The 19,054-nt window shown below is 54.0% G+C and overlaps 1 protein-coding gene across 7 annotated transcripts in view; it reads right to left on the reverse strand.

The window, feature by feature from the left end:
• The window catches only part of ACSF3 (acyl-CoA synthetase family member 3), a 53,166-nt gene that overhangs the window by 20,803 nt on the left and 13,309 nt on the right, over positions 1-19,054 (reverse strand). For all 7 annotated transcript variants that reach the window (XR_012582370.1, XM_074550720.1, XM_074550723.1 and 4 more), the window contains 3 exons: positions 17,439-17,593; positions 16,249-16,394; positions 8,549-8,661 (listed from right to left, as the gene is read on the reverse strand). Coding sequence is in view for 6 of the 7 variants with exons in the window: in XM_074550720.1 (XP_074406821.1) it covers positions 8,549-8,661; positions 16,249-16,394; positions 17,439-17,593 (414 nt within the window). In the remaining variant the exon portion in view is untranslated. The remainder of the gene's footprint in view (positions 1-8,548; positions 8,662-16,248; positions 16,395-17,438; positions 17,594-19,054) is intronic.

A 19,054-nucleotide genomic window follows, 5' to 3' on the forward strand; every position in this document is an offset into this window, starting at 1 on the left:
CCCAGGCTGCTCCCAGCCCTATCCAGCCTGGCCTTGGGCACTGCCAGGGATCCAGGGGCAGCCACAGCTGCTCTGGGCACCTGTGCCAGGGCCTCACATCCTCACAGAGAAGGATTTCTCCCTGATATCCCATCTAAGCCTGCCTCTTTTCAGTTTAAAGCCATTCCCTGTGTCCTGTCCCTCCATCCCTTATCTCCAGTCCCTCTCCAGCTCTCCTGGAGCCCCTCTAGGCCCTGGAAGGGGCTCTGAGCTCTCCCTGGATCCTTCTCCTGCACAGGGATCAGAAGTTGGTTTTGCGGAACCTCTTTCTTGGGGGAGAACCAAAGGCTGTGGATCAGAGCATCATCTCTCAGCAGGGACCTCAAAAAGGACCTTGTAACTCCATGCAGCAAAAGCATTTTGACTTGTGGGGAGGAAAGAAATGCTTCTGCAGCCCTGCCTCCTCCCTGCTGCGCTGCTCAGCTTGGAAGTGCTTGGCATTTTTCCCCACCTTGTAAATAAATGATTACTGTGATCAAAATAATTAAGCAACTGAGCCCTAAAGTGACTAATAGAAGCCAATAATTTATGTATGTGAGGTTTATGGAAGTGACAGAGCCCTTTTACCTCTTCTGCCAGAGAAGTCACTTCTTCCTGGGGTTTGCTGAGCTTTTTTAACATACCAGAGCACAGGAAATGATACAACAAAGCCTGAAGGACTGACCCAGCTCTGTCCTGCACCCAAGACAGGCTCCTCACTCCCTCCAGACACCTCCCTGTCCCCTCCAAGGCTTTGGTGGCCCAGAGCCTGTCCCAGAATCCCAGGATCACTGAGGCTGGAAAAGAGCTTCAGGATCATTGAGCCCAAGCTGTGCCCAATGCCCACCTCGTCCCCAGCACTGAGTGCCACCTCCAGGGACGGGGGCTCCAACCCTCCCTGGGGAAGGTTGAAAACCTTTTCCATGAAGGAATTCCTGCTGCTGTCCACCCTGAGCTTCCCCTGGCACAGCTTGAAGCTGTTTCCCCTCGTCCTGCCCCTGTTCCCTGGAGCAGAGCCTGACACACCCTGGCTGTCCCCTCCTGTCAGGAGCTGTGCAGAGCCACAAGGTGCCCCCTAAGCCTCCTTTTCTCCAGGCTGAGCACAGCATCCAACAGCTCCAGGCCTGGCCCAGACTCTGCTTTTCCAGACCCCGCCACAGGCAGGCCTGGTGTGGGAAGTGAGGATGTGCTCACCTGCCTCCTGCAGGATGCTGGGGATAATAACCTGCTCACCAGTGCCTCTAATCACCATTCCCAGGGCCACACTGCAATGGATGTCCTAGGACTGGGAGGTGTGTTAGAGCATTACCAAATTCCCAGGCAATCTGAACTTTCCTAATTAAAGATTCCCTGCTAAGCTGCCTGGTTTTGCAGAGGCATTATGGTTCCTTGGAGCTCCGTGTCCTGCAGCATCCACACGAGCCTGGCAGGAGGCAATTCAGACACAGAACAATTTTCCTCCTGCTGGAAAAAGGCAGATTTCTGCTCCTCAGGGACACAGCACACAGAGAGCAAGGAAAAAATAAAACCCCAACCAAAAAACCCCAAGCTCAGGCTGTAATCTGCGAGGCCACATTTCACATCTGTTTTTGCAATGTTAACTTTTATAAAAGGGCTGGGAATAACACAATCCATTTACTTTTCATTTTGGAGAGTTATAAATTTAAAAGCAAGGCTGGTGCACAGTGGAGCTGGAACACTGAAACTTATTTTCAACAACCCAACCCTCTACTTACAGCAAACGTTGCTCCACTGAAAACAAAAGTGATTGTCTATATTTTTAGGCAATACTGAATTTTTTAGGTTCCCAGCCTGATCAGCTCCAGATGATCCCAAAAGCATGGCAGAAAACGAGCCAAGTTTGGGAAAGGTCACACAGGTTTGAACAGTGTAATAATAAAATAATCACAGAGTGAAAATGTAGATTTTAGGATTTTTGGTATGGGGGGTTATGGGGACAAGATGGAGGAATCTGGCCATGTCCAGCCTTTCTCCTTCTTCTTCTTGTTCTCCATTTTCTGCATTGGTGTTGGCACTTTGGGATTGGTTTGGAGTAGAAGTGCACTGTCTAACACAGGTGATGGGTATTGGGAATTAAGTGTAAATATGTTATATGTAGTTTGTAGTATAAAAGGACAACACAGAGTGCCTGTGGCTGCCCTGCTGAGCAGATCTCATCTGGGCAGAAAGGAAATTTTATAGATAAAATTAATAAACAACCTCAAGACCAAGAAGTGAAGAGTCCAGACTCGTTCTTCAGTTGCGCGGGGCAAAGCAGAGAAATCCTGCACATCTCGAGGGTGCTGTGACAAAGGTGAGCTCAAAGGAAACTCTTGTGGAAAGAGGGCTCCTCTTGGCAGATATAAATACATCAGAGAATGGAATCGATGCATGAGCTGAGTGAGGAACAGCATGTGATCAATGAGGAGCAGCTAAAATGTTTATACAGGAACAAAAGCAGCCTGGGCAAGGAAATATTCTCCTGGAATCAGGGCTGTCCCTGTGATGGGAAGAGTTTTCAGCTGAGAAACAACAGGACATGATGCTACTGCAACCTCTGCCTCTATTTCACTACCAGGAAGAAATAAAACAGAGCTATGGCCACAAATTAAAAATAAAACCCAAACCAGAGGGCAGACAGAAAGAAGGAAGGAGATATAAATACATCTGAGAATGGAATCAATGCCTGAGTTGAGTAAGGAACAGCATGTGATCAATGAGAAGCAGCTAAAATGTTTATACAGGAACAAAAGCAGCCTGGGCAACAAAGTGGAGACTCTTGAATTACTTGGTCAGGACACAAAACAGGATCCTGAGGAGATGAGAGAAATATGGCAAAAAAATAGAAAATAACTGGAACACACACAAGTGCAGTGTCCAGCACTGAGAGGGCTCTGGAAGGAGCTGAGGCAAATGGAAAATGGGAATAAATGCAGAGTGTTTTTATCAAAGGTGGATTGTGCCAGAAATCCTGAGGGCTGGGGTTGCAGAGAGAAGAAAAGCTGCAGATCTAATCCAGACTGCCTTCAATACAACAACACATTCCCCACACTGCCTGATGGGAGGGATCATGGAGCTGAGGGAAAGCTCCTCATGGGAGATGGGATGGGGTAAATTCACCATCCAGGTACCAACACATGAGGATGGGATGGAGCAGGGACAAGAAAAGCAGTGAAAAACTGGAGGAGAGCTGCTCTGGAGGTGCAGGAGCACTGAGGACAAGGAATGAACGGGTCCAGGCTGAGGTGTGGATGGGATGGGACAGGAACAATCCAGGTGTTCCTTCAGTTGTTCCTCTGGGACAGGCAGGGCCAGGTGCCTCATCCTGCCCATCCCTGGGCATTCTCAGGAGTGCCAGGCACAGGGGGCACATGCCCATCCCTGGGCATTCTCAGGAGTGCCAGGCACAGGGGGCACATGCCCATCTCTGGCCTCTGCGGAAGAGCAGCTACAGCCTCACCAGCTGTGCTGGGATTCCTGAATGGGTGAGGAGAATCCCACACGGATACCCAACTCAACCAGGGGGTGCCCAGTCCTCCAAAACAACCCTGGCAGCTCAGTGGGCACCACCCCAGGGGCTCTGAAGAGATCTGGGATGATCAGAGCGAGGTGGAGCCGCCCCTGGTCCCCTCCATGGGGACACCAACAGCCAAGAGCTGCATCACAAGCACGGGGGACAGAGGCAGCTGCCCCCAGCCCCACCGAGGCTCTGGCAAGCAGCAGGGCTGGGAGCAGATGGCACAGCCACGGGGGGCACGGGAGGAGGGGACAGAGATGCTGGTGGCTTTCGGGAGGCAGGGACAGCCACGACCGAGCCTGCTCCCGTCCAGCACGACAGCTTGCATATGGATAAACGAGCTAATGACAACCTTTGGAAGGGGGGGAAGGCCGTGGCACAGCGTCCTCCTGCTGCCAGCTCCTGCCTGTGTCCCCACGCTCCCTCTGCAGCCCCGGCGAGGAAATTGCTGCCCGTGAAAGCCCTGGCTGCAGCCCCGGCTACAGCTGGGGAGCCATTCAGCTATTGATAGCCCCCCTTTGTCAGCACCAGGGCTGGGCTTTGGTGAGAGACAGCAATTTGGGAAAGATGAAAAAGAAAAAAAAAAAAGAGAAATCCAACAAAAATGACAACCCCAAAAAAGCCAACAAACAAACAAGGGGAGAAGGAGAGAGACAATACCCGACAGCTTGCAGGGTTTCCAGGCCTCTGCCAGCTGGGAAGCTGAGCGTATGAAATATGCATTGCACTGAACAAAGCAAACTGAACCGCTCAGAGCTGGAGAGCTGTAACCCTTTCCTGGGCGCCACAGCCACAGGGACAGCTGCCAAAAATCCAGGGGGAAACAGCCCATGGGATGCAGCACCCCGGGCTGTGGGTAAGGGTCACTGAGCCTGAAGGGTCAGATGGGCCCAGCAGGCAGCTGGCTAAGGAAGGTGGGGAGCTGAGAACTGCTCTGGATGCCAGTGGCTCCACTGTGGGGTGACTCAGGGCAGTGCTGTCCCTCACACCCACTCCCACACCTCTCCTCCCAGTGATATTGGAGGAGAAGCCTTTCTCCCAGGGCTCCCAGGGCAGCATCTCTGCAGGGAATTGCTCTGCATCCCACACTCCTGCACAGGCTGGAGGTGGGGACACAGTCAGGGCTGTGACACCAATGGCACTGTCACTGCTGCCCTCGCTGGCCTGTCACAGGTGTCCCCAGGCTGCTGGAGCAGAGGGGATGGGTCAGGCTGGTCACAACACCCAGAGGAAGCAGCACAGGACAGGCTGAAACCCTGAACAAATGGGATGAACGGAGCACAAGGCTCCTGAGAGGAGACTGAAGGACTGAAGGAAAGGAATCCAAAAGAAATCTCCAATCAAGGGATGGGAGAAAATGCAGGGCAGAACAGAGATGCAGCAAACTTTCAGCTAAGTAGATTATTGATCTTCAGGGTGTGCCAGGAACCAGCTTTGCAAATTGCAGCGGTGCCCTGCTGCAGGCTCAGGCAGTTACGGGATGGCAGAGCAGGAACACTCCCCAGCTCCTGCCACCCACAGCCTGCCTCCTCCTCCTCCTCCTCCTGTTTGGATGGCACATGGAAAGGGCCAGACGGTGTTGGTGGGGAAGGAGCAGCTCGGATAACGCTGGCAGAGGTGGGGCAGGAGCACAGCCCAAGGCGGGCGGGGAGGGCGCTGACCCTGTGAGCTCCGCACACAATTCCTTGGCAAGGGCAGCGCTCTCTGCTCCCTGCTGGCTGTTGGGAGGGCTCTGCAGGCACAGCCAAGCTGTGAACGCCTCCCACATTGCCCTGAGGGTGCCTCAGCCCCGGCACAGACATCACCTGCTGGCAGGAGCCCGGGGAGGAGAGATGGCTCAGAGCACAATTCCTGCCGGGGTGCTCAGCATCCCCCTGGACCAGCCCCATGGTGCTTGAATCATGGAATCATGGAATATCCTGGGCTGGGAGGGACCATAGGGATCATCAATCCAACCAATCCTGCACAGACCCCCCAACAATCCCACCCTGGCCATCCCTGGAGCATTGTCCAAACTCTTCTGAAGCTGTGGCAGCCTCGGAGCTGTGCCCATTCCCAGTGCCTGCACCCTCTGGGGGAAGAACCTTTCCCTGATATCCAACCTAAACCTCCCTGGCACAGCTCCAGCCATTCCCTGGGTCCTGTCCCTGCTCACCAGAGGGAAGAAATCAGTACCTGCCCCTCTGCTGTCCCACATGAGGATGTTGAAGACCCCTGAGGTCTCCCCTCAGTCTCCTCCACGATAAGGCTCAGAGCCCTCCTGTGAGAAAGGCGAGCAAGGATTTGTTCATCCTTCTCACAGGAGGCAAGGGAAAGGCCAGGGGGTTATCTGGTGACACCAGCCAGCTCCTCCCATCCCTGGGGCAGCCCCTGTGCCGAGGAGGAGCTGGCTGTAACCAAGCCGGGCCTTTCCCGGACTGCTGGGGCGTGAGGAGCACTCGGACTGTCAGATCCGCCCGGTTTTAAATAAATTCCACTGACGTTGTGTCCCCTGACATGAATTATTAACCAAGCATGATGCACACAGCGCCAGCAGCAACGGCTGGGGCGGGCACTGAGCAGGTGAGGCTCTGCCTGGCACCGCAGGTGTGAGGCACAGGAATTCCAGCATCCCTGGTGGCAGAGGTGTTGTCACCAAGGCTGCCACCTGGTCACGCCAGGGACAGTCACACTCCGTGCCCAGGGCACACAAACCCCAAACTCCTGGCATCTCCACGCAGCCATCTGTGCCAACACATGCTGGGAGCAGGGACTGTTTTTCCCACCTTGTGACAGTCCCAGGGACAGAGGCAGCTGGCTCTGCTCTGCTCCTGGAAATGTTGTGGATGTCCTGGAGGTACCCAGCCAGCCACTGTCTCCTAGGGTGGCCTGAACAGATGGGACCATTGCTCTCCCTTCAGCTCCCAGTTAAACTGGGACAAGAGGAATGGTGGGTGACATGGGGACAGCTTTTCCGAGAGGAACCAACCCATGAGCCAATGCCCAGAGGCAAATTACCACCTCCCCACACCCTCCCCTGCTGATGACTTGAGAATTCACCAGAACATTCAAAAGGTCCCCAGGGGAGAGCCTGACGGAAAGTGAACCATCAGCAAGGGGCAGGGAGCCAAGGCCAGCGCTGGTGGGAGCTCCTGCAAGAATGTGAGCCCTGGGTATGGGCCACACTGGGGGCTGCAGGTGGGAAATCACCAGGAAAAAGGGCAATTCCTGTGCCCCCAGAATAAACCCAAGCAGCCTGAAGCCAGAGGAAAGAGGAGAGTTATGTGAACCCCAGCTCTGCGAAGCCCTGGGGAGGTGCTGGGCTTCCAGCACCACACACAGATCATCTGGGCTCCCCCTCTCCGGTCACTCAGTGCAATGAGAAGGGAGGGGAAGGAGTGCTGAGCAGAAAAAATAACATTTCATATTTTTTCCTCTCATAATTCAGTAGAACAACATCCACATTTCATCCTGGAAGGAGCTGCACTTTGGGGATTCTCGTGTCTGAGACCTAATTTGTAAAGTGCCCAGGGATCCCTGAGGGGAAAAAAGCATTAGAGGATCATTATTAAAAGGGACACGTTATATTTCATGTCTCAGTTCCACACAAGTGGAAAAAAAAGGCCAAGAGCAAACTCTGGGATCAGAGGACAAACCTGTGAAATATAACACACATCGAGGAAGTGACAAAAACAGGACATGGGGACCCTCCTGCTTTCCCCACTGCTCGGCCATGCCACAGCAGTGACACAGAGCAAAGAGCAGCAAAGAGGTTTTTTTTAATAAAAGCCACAATCTGTGGTGCCTCCCAGCTGTCCCCTGGGCTGCTTTACAAGTCTGGGGTGGATCCAGCTCTTACAGCACCAGAACACAAAACACAACCTGAGCACAGCCCACCCACGGGGCTGCCTGTGGCCCTGCTGGCTCCTCCACCTGCCACCAGATAATTCAGACAAAAAAAGATTTTCCTGAGCCTCTCAGCAGTGCTTACACCAGCAGTGTCTCTGCCACAGCCCTTTCAAACCCTCAGCCTGTAGGTGGCTGGATGAGAAGCCATTTCCCAGGGGAATGAGCAAAGGAACCTGTTCAGGTTGAATCTCACGCCTGCCTGTGTCCCACCCACACAGTGTCACTGCTGGGGTCACTCCTGTCACACACTGCATTTATCTGCTCAGCCAAGCCCAGGCAGCAGCAGGGATGGATGTGCCAGAGCAGTACAACACCCACAGCAAGGGTGTGGAGGGAAGGGGGCAGGAATGCAGACCCTGCTCAGCCACTTCTGTGGCAAGGGACAGCCTGGACCTCGGGCTGGGGCTGCTGCTGCAGCAGGGAACACTCAGCACCCTGCACTGGGGTAGAATATGATTCCCATCCCAGATGTCTGACCTCTGGCACACCACAACTGTGTCCAGGCATCATGTGGAGCTCAGCACTGAGCTTGACTTCCACGGAAACCTGATGGGTTTCCCCCAGGGCTGTTTCAAAATGAGTGCAACCCCCAAGGCCAGCAGCCCTGCCCTTCCAAGCACAGAATCATGGAATGGTTTGGGTTGGGAGGGACCTTAAAGCTTGTCTTGTTCCGTGGGCAGGGACCTTCCACTAGACCTGGTCTTCAGAGTGAAACAGAATATGTTTATATCGGATATTGGGAAGGAATTCTTGCCTGTGAGGATGGTGAGACCCTGGCACAGGTGCCCAGAGCAGCTGTGGCTGCTCCTGGATCCCTGGCAGTGCCCAAGGCCAGGTTGGACACCGGGGCTTGGAGCACCCTGGCCTATTGGGAGGTGTCCCTGCCATGGCAGGGGTGGGACTGGATGGGCTTTAAGGTCCCTTCCAACCCTGTCCATTCCATGACTGCATGGACAGCACTTGTCCATCCATAAAGCACCACAGCTACAGGAACCCAGCAACGAAGTACAACAAACCCTGTCACTGAGCTCACAATCCTCGGCCTTTCAGAGGCTGGGAAGGACAGACCTTTCCCTGAGAGCAGACCTTGTCAAGGTGAAGCAGTGGAGAAGGAGGAGGCAGTACCTGTGTGCTGTTCTCATCGCCCTGGGCGTGGATGCTGTAGGAGCGGGCGCCGCCGCTCAGGGTCTCGCTGGCGATGCGGACGGCCACGCCGGGCAGGGGGGTGCCCACGGAACCTGGGGGGACAGAGCATGGAAAATGGGAGTGTTGGAATCCAGGACATCCCTCTGGCTGCCCTGCACTGCCAAACCCCTGCCAGGGGGTGCTGAGACCCTGGCACAGAGCCCAAGACACTTATGACCCATGGAGCAAATTACCATCCTTATATGAGGATCTGCAAGCCACGACAGTTTAAGTAGAATGATAGTGAATTTATCACGGGGTGAAAAAGAGATTGTTGGGGTTTTTAGAATGGGGGTTCAGGGGGCAAGATGGAAGGATCTGGGTGTGTCCAGCCTTTCTCCTTCTTCTTCTTGGCCTCCATCTTCTGCTGTGATGTTGGCACTTTTATATTGGTTTAGAGTAGAAGCTCACTGTCTAACATAGGTGACAGGTATTGGGCAGTAATTGTAAATATAGTTTTTAGTATAAAAAGGTAACACCACCCTGGGGGAGGCAGAGTGCCTCTGACTGTCTCAGCTGGACAGGAGAAAGAATTTTACAGATAAGAAACAATAAACAACCTTGAGACTGAGAAATGAAGAGCTCTGACTCCTTCTTCGAGCACTGGGCTGGGAAAAGAGACTTTCTAACACATTTTGGGGTCACTGTGACCAGCTAGAGTCCTGAGAGGGGCCCAGCAGGGACAGCACACAGCCAGGGATGCAAACAGCATCTCTAGCAATGGCATTTGCTTTGCTGGCCTAAAGGACTTCCTAGCTGGGGGTGTCCCTTGAGGAAGGGGTGATCCCACCGTGTGTCAGGAGCAGGCAGTGTGGGAATACCTCTGAAGGTGTCTCCAGCCCTCAACAGACTCTCTTGGCCACTCTTTGAAGAAATCTGCACCTCTTCAGAGCTCAGGAATGAAGCTGTTTCCTTTTTTGGGTTTTTTTTTGTTTTTGTTTTTGTTTTTTAAGAAAAAAAAGAAAGGCACCACAAAAGCTACACAAAGCTGTGAAAAGAGAGAGCACAGCAATCACTCTGCTCCTCTACAGCCTGCACCTGACAGGGGAGGCAAAGGCTTAACAGCTGAGAATTGCCAGGGATTATCTCAGTTTTAGGAGACATCAATCGACTGGATAGAAAACATCACAGGAGAAAAGCAGGGATCAAAACCACCCTGTTCTTGCACAGGTCTCAGTTTCAAAGCCAAGGAGCTGACACAGTGTCACAACCACCACTGCTGAGCTCCAAGCTGTGTCTGGGACCCAGAGCTCCCCATCCTGCAGCTTTCCCACCCCTTGGGAAAGTTCAGGGCCTGTTCTTGCTGGGGAGCACCTGAGAGCTCAGCAGAGAGGGCAGCTCTGTTCTGTGACCTGTGGGATGGGCAGCAGATCTCAGCAGGTCTCACTTGGCCTCCCAATGGCCCGAGATGGCTCCTGATGGGGCCTGTGACCTTCATCCCCTGGGAGCAGGGAGAGGGACAGCAGCTCACAGCAGCCTGTGGCTCAGCAGGACTGGACAGGAGTGAGGTTCAGCTGGAGAAGGACTTTACACAAGGGCCTGGAGTAGCAGGACAAGGGGGAATGGCTTCCCACAACCAGAGAGCAGGGTCAGATGGGATATCAGGGAGAAATTCCTCCCTGGGAGGGTGCTGAGGCCCTGGCACAGGTGCCCAGAGCAGCCCCTGGATCCCTGGCAGTGCCCAAGGCCAGGTTGGACAGGGTTGGGAGCAACGTGAGCTAGTGAAAGGTGTCCCTGCCCAGGGCAGGGGGGATGGAACAAGATGAGCTGAAGGATCCCTTCCAAACCAAACCATTGTGTGATTCCATAAATTGGTAACGGTGCTCTTTAAAGCATGATCATTTTTTCCACTGAAGTGCCTCCAGTTGATGCTTTCCAGGTCTGCCAGGATCACCTTGACACTGGGAATTCCCTAGAGCAGGGAGTGCAGAACCTGTCTGCCTCACACTTCAGGCATTTGGGTTGGAGTGGCATTTTCCCTGTCCTGCTCTCCCTCTCCTGTTGAAGCCCTGGAGATCTGCTATCCGTGACATCATGATTGTGTCTGCTACACTGGTCAGTTGCCATGGAAATGGATATGTCGTCGTAGCCCAGATTTATGGCATCCCTGCAGGATCAGCCAGGAGCAGATGGGCTATGAGGGAGTGAGATTTTATTGCAGCAAAACTACCCGAACAATTAGCAAATCTGGCTGGAAATAAACACAAAGCGACGTGGCAGCCCCGTGATCCGTGTCAGCTCTGCTCAGAACTGCCTTTGGCACTCTGGGCAGACAGCACAGCCACGTCCTCCCCTCAGCACCAGCACCCCTGGGCTGCTCCCAGCTCCAGGCCACACACTGCCAGCAATCAGAGACACAGGGCTGCAGCAGGGCAAGGAGGGAGCACGAGGCAGAAGTGCCCTGAGGTACAATGTCGAGGTATTTATGGAATCAGAGAATCACAGAAGTTGGATCCCACAAGGATCATCAAGTCCAGCTCCTGGCTCTGCACAGGACAACCCTAAAAATCACACCATATGTGTTATAAACAATCCTGCACCTGCTATGGCAGGCTCCAAGAGGCCTCAAAGCAAGTAACAAGTCACAGAAAACACCCTCAGTGTTGCAAGGAAGGTTGCTGCAGCCACCTTCTAGACTTCTGTGGGAACAGTTCCTCCAGGGTGAAAAACTGTGTGTGAACAGACTCCAATCTGCCCACAAAACATGGCACGTCTGTGGGCAGGCACCAGTCCTGGAAAACTCATGGAGGGAGCAGAAACCAATGCAAGGAACTGCCAGGGGCTCTCACAGACTTGGAATTTTTCAAATCAAGATGAGCCAGGTGCCTTCCTGGAAGATGCTCCTTCCCTGGATGCAAGCTGCTGACCTCAACATGGAGATGGGCAGTGATTCATGGGCAGCAGGACCCCAGGATTAGTGCCCACTGCTGGCCCCAGCCCTTGGCAATGAGACACCAAAGATGAGCACAGGGCTGGCACAGAGGAGGTGGCATGTTCCCCACACAGTGTTTCAGATCACAGTTACTAACACAGCCCCACCAGTTCCTCTCCTGCTTGGCTAAAATAAAACCAGCATGTACAACAAGTCCCTGGTGGAGAGCTGCTTCCTTATGTTTCTGTCTGGAGAAGCTTTTCTGGTGTTTAGGAAAAGTGACAAACTTTGAAATCAACATCTGTAAAGGCTGAAAAAGCCCCCACCATTGATTAGAGCTCCACCAACCTGCCAGGATTAATAGAATTTGTGCAAAAACAATGACTGGAGCTTCCCAGGTGTCAAAACACACCCTGTGCCAACTCCAACAGGTCAGCAGAAATTTGGGCTCGTTCCCAAAGGAGCAGCCCCAAAGGTCCTGCCTTCATCAAGCCACAGTTGGGGTGATCAGAAGGGGCCAACACTCTGCACTGGCTTCCTTTTGTCCACAGCCATAATCCTGAGGGGAAACTGGGGAGAAATCTCTGCTCCCTGCCCTCTGCACCCCTGCAATGTGCAGACTCCTGGATGCTCAGCACTGCTGGCACTTCCTGAGGGGAAACTGGGGAGAAATCTCTGCTCCTTCCCCTCTGCACCCCTGCAATGTGCAGGCTCCTGGATGCTCAGCAATGCTGGCACTTCCTTTTTCCTCCCCAGCCATAATCCTGAGGGGAAACTGGGGAGAAATCTCTGCTCCTTCCTCTCTGCATCCCTGCAATGTGCAGGCTCCTGGATGCTCAGCAATGCTGGCACTTCCTTTTGTCCCCAGCCATAATCCTGAGGGTAAACTGGGGTGAAATCTCTGCTCCTTCCCCTCTGAACCACTGCAATGTGCAGACTCCTGGATGCTCAGCAATGATGGCACTTCCTTTTGTCCCCAGACATAATCCTGAGGGGAAATTGGGGAGAAATCTCTGCTCCCTGCCCTCTGCACCCCTGCAATGTGCAGACTCCTGGATGCTCAGCAATGCTGGCACTTCCTTTTGTCCCCAGCCATAATCGTGAGGGGAAACTGGGGAGAAATCTCTGCTCCTTCCCCTCTGCACCCCTGCAATGTGCAGACTCCTGGATGCTCAGCACTGCTGGCACTTCCTTTTTCCTCCCCAGCCATAATCCTGAGGGGAAACTGGGGAGAAATCTCTGCTCCCTGCAATGTGCAGACTCCTGGATGCTCAGCAATGATGGCACTTCCTTTTTCCTCCCCAGCCATAATCCTGAGGGGAAACTGGGGAGAAATCTCTGCTCCCTGCCCTCTGCACCCCTGCAATGTGCAGGCTCCTGGATGCTCAGCAATGCTGGCCCTTCCTTTTTCCTCCCCAGCCATAATCCTGAGGGGAAACTGGGGAGAAATCTCTGCTCCTTCCCCTCTGCACCCCTGCAATGTGCAGGCTCCTGGATGCTCAGCACTGCTGGCACTTCCATTAGTCCCCAGCCATAATCCTGAGGGGAAACTGGGGAGAAATCTCTGCTGCCTGCCCTCTGCACCCCTGCAATGTGCAGACTCCTGGATGCTCAGCAATGCTGGCACTTCCTTTTTCCTCCCCAGCCATAATCCTGAGGGGAAACTGGGGAGAAATCTCTGCTTCTCCCCTCTGCACCCCTGCAATGTGCAGACTCCTGGATGCTCAGCAATGCTGGCACTTCCTTTTCCCCCAGCCATAATCCTGAGGGGAAACTGGGGAGAAATCTCTGCTCCTTCCCCTCTGCACCCCTGCAATGTGCAGATTCCTGGATGCTCAGCAATGATGGCACTTCCTTTTCCCCCAGCCATAATCCTGAGGGGAAATTGGGGAGAAATCTCTGCTCCCTGCCCTCTGCATCCCTGCAATGTGCAGACTCCTGGATGCTCAGCAATGCTGGCACTTCCTTTAGTCCCCAGCCATAATCCTGAGGGGAAACTGGGGAGAAATCTCTGCTTCTCCCCTCTGCACCCCTGCAATGTGCAGGCTCCTGGATGCTCAGCACTGCTGGCGCCTCGCCCGCGGTGTCACCGCGCTACAGGCAAGGCAGGAGGGGGTGACACCGCTCTGCTTTCACCCCCTCTCCTCCGCTTAAAAAAGTTGTCAGCTCTTCCCAGATAAATTTAATTGGCCCCGTGCTCTGTGTCCTTCGGTATCTGGGTAGCTGGGGCCGCGGAGTCCCGGGAGGATTGGAGCAGGCCGACGATAAGGCACTCAAGGATCTCACTGTCAACAATACACGGAGTCCCCGCTGTAGCAGCTATTAGCTGCTCTGATCTAAACCTCCAATTAAAGTGGTGATTAGGCCCAGTGAGGCATTCTCCGGCCATGAATTATTCATCTCCCTTCACAGTAACAGCACCAGGGGGGATTAGAATGAGAGCTGGTGAAAACAGAGGCATTTTAAGCAGGGTTTTAACCATATATAAGCAAACATTTATCTTTCAAATCTTTCATCTTTGCTGCTTCTGGAAATTAAAGCTCCCACACCCCATGCCTGCCCCTTGAGACCTGTGCTGTGGGTGGAGAGTGGGGACACAATGCTGGGGACATGGGCAGGATGGGCAGGGTCCAAGGACCCCACCTTTCTCCTGCCACACCAAGAGGGCAAGGGAAGCCGCGGGATCTCACCTCAGAGGCTCATGAATCACAGAATGGTTTGGAAGGACCTTAAAGCTCATTTCATTCCACCCCCTGCCATGGGCAGGGACACCATCCACTGTCCCAGGGTGCTCCAAGCCCTGTCCAGCCTGGCCTTGGGCACTGCCAGGGATCCACAGCCTCTCTGGGCACCCAGAGAAGGGCCTCAGCAGCCTCATAGCCAAGAATTTCTTACTAATATCTAATCTAAACCTAAAGTTAGTTGTGAAGCCATTCCCCCTTGTTTTGTCACTCCAGGCCCCTGTCCACACTCCATCTCCCTTGTAGGTCCTTTCAGGAACTGAAGGCCACAATCAGTCACCCCAAAGCCCTCTCTTCTCCAACAACAACCCCAATTCTCTCAGCAGGGCTGCTCCATCCCTCTGCCCCTGCTGGTGCCTCCTCTGGGCTCACTCCAACAGGTCAGAGCAGGGGAGGAGGTCGTGTGCAGCTCCCAGTCCAGGAGAGACCCTCTGGCAGATGTCCCCTGCTCCCAGCCCACCATCAGCTGCCTCTGGGATCTCTGTGGTACCTGGTGACCTCCCAGCCAGCCTCTAACAGGGCACTAGATCAAAAGCTTTTTCACAGCTCCAGTAAATTATGCCTCAGCTTCACCCATCTGCTTCCCAGCTGACACTTCCTGAAATAAATTAATCAAGCCTATTCAATTATAGCCTCATTTCTGTATGGCTTCTTGCTGATCCCCACCTTTGTGAGACACTTCTCTCCCCTCTGGGGGCTGCAGGAGCCCCTGGATGGGGCTGGAGTGACAGTCCCCAGCCCCTCTGCACAAGAGGCTTTGTGCCCAGGTGCCCTGCAGCCCCCAGGATGCACAGGGATGATGCTCAGGAGCCCTCAGGAGCACAGCCATTAGCTCTGGGGCAGGAGCTGCCCTCCTGGGTGCCAGCCTGTGCACTGCCATGCTGCTTTCAGTCTTATTCCTTTTCTCTTTTAGTCCCCTGGGAAATTTCTGGAGTCTCCAGTCCTTTTGCCTCATGAAAATCAATAAAAAGCAAATATAACCCAGTGTAAGGCCAGTGCAATGATGCCTGCCCTGTCACCCTGGGGTGTGTGGCTCACACACAGCTCGAGCTCCTGCAGATGGGAGCCTTGTTTTTCCTGCCTGCCTCCCTCTCCTGCCTGCTGGAGGGAGATAAATCTGGCTGAGGTGGGGTGAGGGAATGACAGTTACCCTGCAAGACTAAAACAGAGTTTGTGTTCCAAGCTGTTCTCAGGCTGAGGAGTCAATGAGGGGGAGTTTTGGCTTCTCCTCTCCCTGAGCCACCCCTGCAGGACCCAGCTCCTGCATGCCATGGGATTGGGGTGCTGTGGGAGGCTGTGACACCCAGGACCCCCTGTGGGGTAACACCAGTTCCCCAGGAGGCTGCATATGGTGCCATGCCTGCACAGACAGCCTGTGGGGAGGCAGGTGGCACGGGGTGGGCACACAGATGGCCACGCTCCAACCACAGGGAGAGTGGGGGCATTTCACATTTGCAATGTCTCAGATCAATTTATTTCTAGGTTCCAGAAAGTACAGCCATGGAGAGGAATCACAAAGTGGAGCTCAGAGAAGGGGGGGAAAGACAAGGAGAGAACAGGCCCAGAGTGTACAGCGAGGTGTGACAATTTTGAATTCCTGAAGAGGCAAGAAACAGGCACTAAAATAAGAGTGAGCAGACATCCTATTTTGAGTGTTCAGCACTGATGGGTTGGACAAGCACTGCTGTGTGGAGAATCCTGTGTGACACCACCCAGAAATACAACTCCAGGCAGCAGGAGCTGAAGCAACACTCCCCCAATTCACTAAGATTTTGGAAGCAACAGAGCATCAGTCTGGAGTGCGCCAGCCTGGTCAGGGCAGCGGGCACCACTGCCAGCTCTGCACACACAGCTCTGATCCCTGGGCAACCCAGCAGCCCCTTCCCACACAGCCACACCCTGAGCCCCCAGTGCCAGCTCCCAGCAGCCTTGTTCCCAGCGTGGCCTCTCCTCACTGCAGTGCACAGAACAGCCCAGAGCACCCCCAGCACAGGCCTCCAAACAGGGGCACCCCTGGGGACTCCTACCTGGCACTCGGACTCCATGCAAAGGGTTAGAAAGCGCCATGCCAATCTCAGTCATCCCATACCTCTCCAGCAAGGTGTGCCCTGTGATGCTCTTCCACTTCTCCAGGACAGGCACAGGCAGGGCTGCTGAGCCTGACACCATTAACCTGCACAGGGAAAGGCCAGGTAAGAGTATCTGAGAGCACCTTTGCTCCAGGGAGTTTGCAGCCTGACACAGGGGCACAAACAGCTCTGCGTAAAACCTGCAGCCCCAAAATCCTTTTAGCAGCACCAAAGATGTCCCTCACATTCTCAGCCTGATGTGGGGTTCAAGTTAAGCAGGACTGTCCGGTTTATCTCGGCTGTTTGAGGGGCCTGGGAGGCCCGGAGGTGGCCCGGAGGTGGCCTTGACGCAGCCCGCGTATCAAAGGACGAGAAGAGGCTTCAGTTCTTCTTTCTGGTTTTATGTTTATTAATTGTTTATCTAAAAAATGTTCTTTCAGCCTAACAAAGATCCGCTCAGCAGTCAGCCATGGGCACACTGTGCCGTCCCACGGACCGCCACGTATCTTTATACCCCTAGTTACGTATACAATATTTATCATTTTTCCCCAATACCATCTATTCTTATAACTCGGTGTACTCTTAGTAATAACCAATCCAAAAATGCCACCGTGGCCAAAGAAGATGGAGGAGAGGAGGAAGAAGAAGGAGGGCAGGACACACCCCAATTCCTCCATCTTGCTCCTCTAAACCCCCCTGTACATAAATCCTAAACCCTGTTTCTTACCCTCTAATTAGCTAATCTTTCCACCCTTCACCCCGGTGAGGCCCTCTTATCTTCATAAAGGTGTCGTCTCCCGTGTAGGGTCAAAGTCCTGCCACCAGACACTTCTGGCAACATTCCAGGACTCCCGGGCCCCCCAAGGGTGGTCCCGGGGGCCCTGCATCCCAGGATTCAAATCCTGGGATCCCACACAGGACAGCCTCTTACAAGAGATCCTGGGCTGCAGGACAAAGCCCTCAGCCATGTGTTACACAGGGTGACACACAACGAGCCCCTTCTGCCTCTCCCATGCAAGAGTGGCTCATAATTAAATAATGTCACCCTTGTTCCTGTCACAGAGACACCACAGCACAACAGCCAGCACTGAAAGAGGTGATGCTGAAAGGAAAACCTGGAGCACCCAGAGAGCCAGCAGCTCACCCACCTGATGTTCTCCTGGCAATAGGCACGCACGAAATCCTGCACCTGGGGCTGGGTGAAATGCTCATCATAATATTCCATCAGCTTGGCATAGATGGTGGGCACTGCCATGAACACATTGACACGGGGAGCTTCGGAGCTCAGGAGCTTCTTCCACACCTAGGAAGGAAGGGACACACATGGGTGAAGACACACCTTTGCTATCCAAGACTTCTTGGGAGTACAGCTGGAAGCTGTTGTGTGCCCCCACCCCTGTCCAAAACAAGCTCCCAATTTTCATCATGCCCTTATTTCCCAAGGCATAATGCTCATCTCTTGTCCCACCAGTGGATCCCCCACCTACCATCACTCTCAAGATGATGGAAATGGCATTTGTCAGTCCTGTCATGTTGCAGCCAAGAATTTGCTCACAAAGATGGAAGCTTGTGGCAGAATCAGCTCATTCCCCTATCATGCACAGCTCTTCAAAGGCTGCACACGGCCACCGGTTTTCCAAAGCATGGCAGCTCTTCTTTGGAAAGACACAGCCCACACCTGATACACAATACACAGCTTGGAGCCAACTCTGAGGCAAAGCTGGGAAGAGGGAGGTCAGGCACTGGGAGTGAGACTTCATGAAAATGGTGAGGTGCTGTGAGACAGCAGTATCCCTGGTGAGCTCAGAGGAGCCATCAGAATGCACAGGTAAAGCAGGGGCAGCAGCAGACAGCAGCAGCTTTTCAGGAGGGCCACCACCCCAACCACACTCTTCCTGAGAGGAATGATCCCTGTGGGAATAATGTTCTTCAGCTGCAGCTCCTGCTGGCCTGTGGGAGCTATGAATGGGGAAAAATCCCAATGACACCTCAGGGATGGGAGCCAACCAGGGCTCAGAGGCCCACAGTCACACCTGAGCGCATTGCTCCCACACCTCAGCACTGTCCCTGCCAGGTAAGCTCTTCCAAGGCAGGAGGGAAGCAAAGCCATCAATAAATCAGAGCCCCACACTGCTGTCCCCGTGCTCTGTCCCTGCCCCCCGGTGACAAATGTGCTCCCTAACAGCTCCTGACACCGAGCGCTGCCTGGGCGCTCCCCAGCACGCTCAGCTGCACACGAGGCAGGCCCTGATTGAAGGTGAGCCAGGGATTCTCCTTCATGCTGTCACTCTGCCCCTTCCCTCCGTTCTGCTCCCTTTCATCCCTCTCTCCTCCCCCCGCAGCTCCGCACTCCGCTGCCCCAGAACAATCAGCTCCTAAAAACCCTCCCAGCACCGGGGGTTGTGGTTAACAGAGCAGGAGAGCAGGACACATCCTCAGAGGCACCATCCCACCCTAGAGGAGGGAGCTCACGCTGCCCCCACCCAGGGCTGGCCCTCATGGGGAGAGATGAATGCACCAGGTGCAGAGGCACTGCACACCCCGGCATGTGGGACATGAACACTGCAGGATGTCCTGGGAAAGGAGAGCAGAGCTGGGATGTGACCTCCTGCACTGATGGTGGCACAGCCAGACAGGGAACGTTTCAGTCCCTGCAGAAACCCCCTACCAGCCAGATTAGGTAAAATTGCATTTACAGGGGTCTAATCTCCCCATGTTTGAACTGATGCCTTGAGAGGCTGGTCTGGAACAGACACCAGACAGA

The sequence above is a fragment of the Zonotrichia albicollis genome, chromosome 13, assembly GCF_047830755.1.
Source record: "Zonotrichia albicollis isolate bZonAlb1 chromosome 13, bZonAlb1.hap1, whole genome shotgun sequence".
NCBI classification, from domain to species: Eukaryota; Metazoa; Chordata; class Aves; order Passeriformes; family Passerellidae; genus Zonotrichia; species Zonotrichia albicollis.